The 7619-nt window shown below is 42.2% G+C and overlaps 2 protein-coding genes and 1 long non-coding RNA gene across 3 annotated transcripts; 1 reads left to right on the top strand and 2 right to left on the bottom strand.

Moving 5' to 3' along the window:
• Window positions 1-82: 82 nt before the first annotated feature.
• LOC6493100 (cysteine and histidine-rich protein 1 homolog) lies at window positions 83-6372 on the top strand. Its single transcript, XM_001957003.4, has 8 exons — window positions 83-940; window positions 4221-4279; window positions 4375-4489; window positions 4553-4676; window positions 4742-4894; window positions 5027-5304; window positions 5365-5468; window positions 5527-6372. Exons 1-8 carry the CDS (start codon window positions 578-580, stop codon window positions 5552-5554), a joined length of 1224 nt encoding a protein of 407 aa, XP_001957039.1. The 5' UTR covers window positions 83-577; the 3' UTR covers window positions 5555-6372.
• LOC123257037 lies at window positions 1848-3778 on the bottom strand. Its single transcript, XR_006506958.1, has 2 exons — window positions 2698-3778; window positions 1848-2620 (listed from the first exon to the last, which is right to left on the bottom strand). It is a non-coding gene; the product is annotated as an uncharacterized LOC123257037 (long non-coding RNA).
• On the bottom strand, window positions 5646-7428 carry LOC6506899 (protein FAM207A). Its single transcript, XM_001957004.4, has 2 exons — window positions 7288-7428; window positions 5646-7228 (listed from the first exon to the last, which is right to left on the bottom strand). The coding sequence occupies exon 2, from the start codon at window positions 7122-7124 to the stop codon at window positions 6588-6590; it is 537 nt and encodes a 178-aa protein (XP_001957040.1). The 5' UTR covers window positions 7125-7228; window positions 7288-7428; the 3' UTR covers window positions 5646-6587.
• Between the last annotated feature and the right edge of the window lie 191 nt (window positions 7429-7619).

Below are 7619 nucleotides of genomic sequence, written 5' to 3'. Positions count from 1 at the left end.
TAAGTGTGTGACCTTATCGTGACGAAACACAAAATACCAGTAGTATTAAGTATTTGAGGGAAAAAATAATACATTTTTTTTGGGGTAGAAGGTGATTGTTTGTTGTTTTGTTATCATTCGCTCTCAGTCCACTCGTTTGAAAAGTTCGTCTCCAAAAAAGGCTCCTCAGAAAATTCATAAAAACTTCCAGAAAATAAAATTTATGAAAATTGAATCAGTGAAAAACAAAAAGTTTCCATTCAAGTAGGCCGAATTATAACCTTCTGCTGGCTCAGAGTTTGCTAGGCACTTGAAACAGTCCGTTGGACGCCAACGGAACAGGCAAAAAGTTTGGGGCAACAAAAGCTGAAAATAAGTGCAGTGTGCCATACGAAACACTGGGAGGCAGCTAAATATTCAGAAAGAGAGAGAGAGAGGAGGCTTTGGGTTTTGTGTTCAAACGTGTGTTGGTGTGTGTGCGTCCCCCTGGCAAAATCATTATTCCCTGGCAAATCAGAGCAACAACAACAACAACACTCAAGTGCACACGATTATTAGTTTCTAAAATTTTTAAGAAATATAATTTAATAAACTAAACATGTCAACGGTCGAATCATCGAGTTCGGCGGTGCAGCAGCCCCCCTCTTCGACGCTGCCGCTGCTGGGCGATAACCAGCACTCGGCCCTGGCCTCCACATCCTCGTCGACCGCTTCCGCGTCGTCCTCCTCCTCGGGAGGGGGCGTTGTGGGTGTGCCGCTGGACACTCAGAATAGTGGCGAGCCGCCGGCAAAGAAACAGTTGCTTGATCCGAACGCAGCCTCCTCCAGCTCCCCTGGGGGCGGGGGTGGGCTGTCGAGCGCTGCCGCTGCATCTGGAACACACGAGAAGCTGGCCTACCGCATCTCCACCGCCCTGTGCTGCGCCGTGTGCCTGGATCTGCCTAAAACGGCCATGTACCAGGTGAGTCTGCTGGTTATTTTGTTCAGTTAACATAGGAGGGGGCGTAGGCGTAGAATAGTGAGTCGGAGGCCCAAATATGGAATATGGAATATGGGGCTAATCCCCACATCGAAGTTAACCCCCCCTGTCTTGCCACCACCACCACCACCACCCCTCTCCACATTCGACAAAGGAGAATCATAGATGTGGGAGTGTAATTGCACCAGTGTATGTGTGAGTGTGTGTGTGTGACGTTCTCTGTATACAAACAAATAGAGCCAGCTCAGCTGTAAGAGTGAAACCGCACCACTCCCCTGCGTCTCGGCCCCTACCCCCCAAACTCAGTACAGCTGTGGGCAAGCGAGACAGATAGTTGGAGCTGACTTTCGTTGCACTCGCCTTGAAAACAAATTTTCTGCAACCAGAGCCGGAGGCAGCATATTTTTAAGAGGGTATCGATTGTAGGGCATACAACTTTCTAGTTTTGGGAACTAGAACCATCCCTTCTTCCCTCCTCCTGCACGACGCCACTGTGGTGGAGAATGGGGGAGCTGGCGAGGAGCATAAGCATGCTGGCCCTGTCGCACCCCCGGAAACTAATGCAGTTTTATTGCGTTTTAGAGAAACGGCTTTGAATTCAACCCCTCGTTTGAACCGTTGCATTTCACACTTGGTGCCACTTGGCCAGTAAATTATAGCCTGCCCTACCCCTGCCCCTGCCCCTGCCCCTCCCACTTACACATTTGCGCAGTAACAATTTACTGCAGATTTTCTGTATTGCGTCATAGAAGCCCATCATTTGGATCATGTTTGAACCCTCCACTGCTGTCCAAATTGAATACGTAGTATGTAGTTGTTGCTGCTGGCCTATTTTTAGTAGCCCCCGACCTCGTGAAGAGACAAGCCAATGAAAAAACTTGAAAGCGAATTCTTGCATTTCATTCTATTAGTTTATTTTCTCTCTCTTCATTCCTTTTATTCCAATTCTTTCTCATTAATTTCTGCTGACAAGTGAAGAAATGTGTTCTGGGGAGATCTTTTATGTAATGCGTTCTAGTGATGACATTGCTGCTCACGCACACTCACGGACAGGAAAGGTTACTGCGTCATTCAAAAATTGCTTCTCAATTACGCTTCTAGACAATAACAACTATTTCGAACTCCAGAAACGTGATTCATCGGAGTGGCTTGGCATTTTGCCGTGTACCTGCATTAACTATTAATTAGCAGATTTTGTGAAAAGAAAGAATCATTATTTTTTCGCCCATTTGCATTTGCACTCATCTTTGTTTTGAGGTTTCCACGTTCGTTTATATGTATGTGTGTATGCGTGTGCCTACACACCTTTCGGTTTTTGCTCTCTGTTATTGTTTTGCTTTTGGGCCACGTTGTTGTGGTTGTCCCGCTCTCGCCAACGGTCGTGGCAAAATCAGCTGTTCGCATTGGCACCTGGGGAAAAACGGAAATCCAACTGCATGTTCCTTTTGTGGAATTGCGCCGTCGGGCGGCGCATTTAGTAATTGTCGGGAGAATGCAATTCGATATGCGACGTCGCCAGAAGTCTTAGATTATTTTGTGGAATCAGCTTGCAGGTTGGGTCATGTAATCTACAATAAACTCGTTTTACCTGTTTCCAATGCACGCGCGGGACACCCGTGTGTGTATGTGTGTGTGTTGGTGGGGGAAAGGTATAAGGTATACCTGAAAAAGAAGCAAACACACCTGAACTTAGTGTTTTTGTCCATTTTTTAACGTGATTTTTTTTCCTTTCTACCTACTGTTGACGTTCTCTTCCTCTTTCCTCTCGCTTATCTACAAAAACACCATCAGCTGGTATTGTTGTGTCTGCGGCGCAAGTGCGGGCGCGCGAATGAGACGGTTAGATCGCGGCCAGAGAGGGAGACGGAGAGTAAACAATGCACATGGGGAGAGATTTCGGTTATTTTCCTTTCCTTTCCTTTCCTTTCCTTTATTTATTGTTCGATTCGAGCGAACGAAAAAGAAACGAGTTAAGCAGCTAGCTCCCCGGTAAGCTGGAACGCAGCTGCTCCACAGTTAGTCTAGGTCATAAATTGCAAATCAAAGACGTTACTCCGGGGTTCGTTCAACTGCACATCAGAGAGAGATCTTGTCCACATCAATCGGACTCATGAGATACACAAACCAGAAGATACACATGCATATGCAGGCACCAAAAAAAAATATAAATAAGTGTAAACAGTAAGGCCGTCATTGCTTATCGCTCGGTACTTCATCTGGCGCGGCTGGCTAATTCCAAAAATAGAGGAAAATTCCAAAATGAGGGATAGGAAAAAGGAGGAAAGAGCCACGCCGTCGCCCGCATTCCAAAGATACAATGCGTTGCAGACACAGAACAGAAAACAGAAAACAGAAATTGTAAATAAATGAAGGTCTCCTGTAGCAGCGGGGGTCGAACTTATCGCTCGATTGGTCCCTATCTCGGCTACCATACTGCTCCCTTATCTCTACCGAACCTTTCATCAATGGCTCTCATAATTTGGCCTCAGAAAAAATAAACATTGAGGATGAAAATTTAACCCAGACAAATAAACTATTTCTTATGATTTTGATTTAGATAAACTTTAACCATCTTGTCTAATGATTAATCTTAGTTAAGTCTATTTCGATTTAACCATTGTAAGCACACGCAACAAAAAATATATAATACAACATAAAATGTAACTGTACAAGCTAAGTTTATAGAACCGATTTCATCCATATAGCATTAAAGTTAAACCCTGAAATGTATTTAAAACCAAAAACAAAAAACTGACAAAAAAGAAACTGAATTTTAATAAATTTGCAATGAAAAGTGCGAACTTGAAAATGCAAAATGAAACCAAACTACAACATAGCGTTTTTATTTCAACAACAAAAAAAAATCAAAAATAAAAAACACATGGAGGATCTAAGATAAACACTTCCAGATCACTTCAGATCACCTCCCACATAGAAACTCCACCCCATATCCCCCCACTCACACCCTCTCATATCACCCCCGGCGGAGCTCCTTTTTATAGACATGTACTTTCATTCAACATTCTCCCACTTGGACCACCACCCACCCACCCACACACACACCCATAAAGCTATTTGCAACAAGGCCGTATTTTGACTAATAGCAAACTTTTCTTCTTTTTTCTTTAATTGCAGGTTAATTTTCATTCCACTTATGTTTTAGTTTTCAATCTAAATCTCTCTCTATCCATCTACCACTCTATGTCCAGTTGCGAGAAACTAAAATTCAATTTTTCCCTTTCTGTGCTCTTTTCAATTTCAGTGCCAGATGGGCCACCTGATGTGCGCCGCCTGTTTCACCCATCTCCTGGCGGACGGACGGTATGGAACCACACTTTCTAACAAAAAACAAATGTCAAACTCTGTCACTTTAAAATTTAAATTATTAAATTATTGCTCTTCTTATCGCCCAATAGCCTTCGCGATCAGATTGCCACTTGCCCCAATTGCCGCGTGGAAATATCAAAGAGCACTGCCTCTCGTAACTTGGCCGTGGAGAAGGCCGCCTCTGAGCTGCCCAGCGAGTGTCAGGTATGCCCTGGAACTCTTTCCCATTTAATATGATTATTAAACTAAAAGTTTGCCCCTCTTTAGTTCTGTAATAAGGAATTCCCATACAAATCCTTGGAGCGCCACGAACAACACGAGTGCCAGGAGCGTCCCACAAAGTGCAAGTACCATCGCATCGGTTGCCAATGGCGTGGACCCTTCCATGAGAGTGAGTGGCCTCTTAACAACTAATCTAAAAACAATTTATTACCAAAACCCGTATAATTTCCACAGCTACCGAACACGAACGCAACTGCTTGCATCCCCAGAAGTCTGGCTATGAAGTCATGGCTGCCCTGGAGGCCCATGATGTCATGATCAAGGAGGAGAAGAAAATGTTCAACACCCTGATTGATTTGCTTAGCTATGAAAAGATTATATTCAATGGTAAGGAGACCCAAGGGCACTCTACAAGGAGGATAATTTCAATGTCCAGATGCGGGTAGAAATCCGCGGGTTGCAAATGATACGAAATACCTAATTGTATTGAAACTCTGTTTAATTATTTGTATTTTTTAGATCTTCAAATGAAACCCTATCGCACGGATGAGTACGTTCACAAGCTATTCTACGAAACAGCTCGTTTCTCGGCCTTCAACCAGCAGTGGGTGGTGAAGGCCCGTATCAACAACAGCCAGCGTGATCCTCACCAGTCGAACGAACGCACCATCACCTACCAGTTGATCCTGAAGACAAAGACAAGCACACCCATGAGCATACACTTTTTCGCCCTGAAGGGCCCTTTCTCCGACATGAAGGTGTCGACTCAAATATACAAACATGATTTCACTGAAACCGTATGTTTCCTAAAACATAAATAATTCATGACTTTTGTTAAATTTATGGTTTGTTTTTAGAGTACCGAAAGTGATTATTATGTGTTGCCCCTTCCGGATGGCACCGGCGGTACTGGTTCCAGTGAATGCAATCGTATGTTGGCCAACAAGGGCATCAACTTCCGGTAAGTTTGGGCCAAATATCAGTTGAAGTTTTAATTTAAAAATTGTATATACTTTCAGCCTGCTTATGTTTCTGCTGAACAAGTAATTTGTTCGATGCGCAGCAGATAAAGAATTTTCAAATTAGCTTAAGTTTGTTGTTTCAAACTCTTGAATGTGCAAAAACTAGTAATAGTTGATTTATATTTTCTATACTTTATTTCTATATTATATTTTCTATAAAAGAAAACCACGAGTCTAGCATCTACATACAGAGGATGTCGCATATAATATAAATATAATCAAAAAAAAAAAAAAAATACAAAACCACGATAGCGACGTAACGTAGGTTGTAACCTAAGTTTAGGACGAATTAAGAGTGTAGAAGCTGAAGATACACACCTACATTTTGTAAATGAAGAAATGCCATTTTATGGGAGACAGTTTTCAAATAGCTATGTTAATTTTTGCTGTTAGTGCAGGCGGCGCAATGAACACGATGGATGGACAAGAAATATGATCTCACATGGACCGATACTGGAGGAGAGGAGCCAGCCCCAGCACCCGCTAATCCGATTAATACAATAACCATAAAATAGATGTAGTAGACTAACTTTTCCGGAGGCAAAAAACTCCGAATCGCTGTAAGAAAACAACACCAAGTTGACATCCGAATTCAAAGCAGACATACATATATATTGTATTGCTCTCTAATGTAATGTAGCTCTAGAAAGCATAGATCACATAGCCCCGGCCGACTAAAACACATACGAGTTCACATTCAAATCTTGTCTAATTCTAATCGCGTTCTGTTGACCCTCTTACAATTAAATGCTTACAACTTACATTCGTACATGTAATATTTATATGCATCGTTAAATGATAACTATACCTAATGCATATGTATTAAAGATACTTCTTAATAAATAAAAGCGTTTTTTTTGGGGATGCCAGCGGTCATTACAGATGGTCTTATAGAGAATTCTCCTTCTGAGTGCAGCTCAGGACATTTCAAGAACAAAAAAGAATAGGATTATGGGTCTTATACATTTTATATTAAAATTATTTTAAATCATATATGAAATAGTAGGCACACAGCAGTGGTTTGTTTCCATTCAGTCCAGTTTAGCCTGGCTTCCTTGCTACTCGTCGTCTTCCTCCATGGCTTGGTACTTGTTGCGCACATGGGCGGCAATCACCTCGCGGGGATTCTGTTTAAAGTTCTTGTCCTTGATAACCTTTTCGAGAGATTGGACACGATTCACCAGCTCCGTGCGCTTCTTCCGGATCTTCTCATTCGCACTGAGCGCGGCCTCAGGTTCCGTAAGCGTTTTCTGTTCAGTTGCGTCCTTCTGCTTGGTCTTGACCAGGTTGTAAATGTCCTGCAGCGATGGGAGGGCATCTTTTAGAGGCTTCAGATCTCCGATCACTTTCGTCTTCTCCCGATTCTTGCGGGCAGCCTCCTCCTTGCGTTCCTTGCGCGTTTCGGCGAATTTTTTCAGCAACTTCTTGTGTTTTAAATCTGATTTCTCCTTCTTCGTGGTTGAACTTTTGGGAGTCAGTGTTTTGTGAAGAAGCTTCTCCTGGCGTAGCTTTGCCTGGAGCTCCTGGGCCTTTTGCTTGGCCGCTCCCACGACACTCTTGGCCTTCGCTCGAACATTCCGTTTAGTCTTGGCCATTTTTGGATTTTTCTTTTATTTCCAGCGAAAATCAAAACAAACGTGCAGCGTGCTTTATTGGCTCCAAAATCAGTGCTGTAAACAGCTGACTATCGATATCGTTTCTGAAAAATATCGATATTTTAGAAAAGTAGCTAAATATTGCATCATTAGATATCACAACTTCTAAAAATATAAAAATATTTCTTATTTGTTTCTTGAATTGAAATATTTGAAAAAGTGATGTTCTTCATTCCCTAATGGTTCCTTCTCATGTTTTATGTCGTCTTGAATGTGTTCCCAAAGATGCCGCGAAACATTATATGCAAATTTTACAAACAGAAACAGCTTCCCAAGCATAATTGCTAAACATTTTTGGGTCGTATTATAATTATTTTCAAGTTTCTCAAACTGAAGATTTTAACTAAATTCTCTCTAGTTGCTAAGTTTTAGCGTTATCGAAATGACCGGTATATCGTAAACAGCTGATCGGAATATACAAACACTTTGTTTCTG

The sequence above is a fragment of the Drosophila ananassae genome, chromosome 2R (assembly GCF_017639315.1).
Source record: "Drosophila ananassae strain 14024-0371.13 chromosome 2R, ASM1763931v2, whole genome shotgun sequence".
In the NCBI taxonomy this organism is placed as follows: domain Eukaryota; kingdom Metazoa; phylum Arthropoda; class Insecta; order Diptera; family Drosophilidae; genus Drosophila; species Drosophila ananassae.
Note: the sequence above shows the minus strand (reverse complement) of the source record. Positions and strands in the feature narration are given on the sequence as shown.

Excerpts from the sequence above, each read along its gene's own strand:
- LOC6493100 (XM_001957003.4), top strand. The coding sequence starts at position 578 with ATGTCAACGGTCGAATCATCGAGTTCGGCGGTGCAGCAGCCCCCCTCT. Across the intron at positions 4,895-5,026 it reads TGAAAAGATTATATTCAATG|ATCTTCAAATGAAACCCTAT; the intron begins GTAAGGAGACCC and ends TGTATTTTTTAG. Across the intron at positions 5,469-5,526 it reads AACAAGGGCATCAACTTCCG|CCTGCTTATGTTTCTGCTGA; the intron begins GTAAGTTTGGGC and ends ATATACTTTCAG.
- LOC6506899 (XM_001957004.4), bottom strand. The coding sequence starts at position 7,124 with ATGGCCAAGACTAAACGGAATGTTCGAGCGAAGGCCAAGAGTGTCGTG.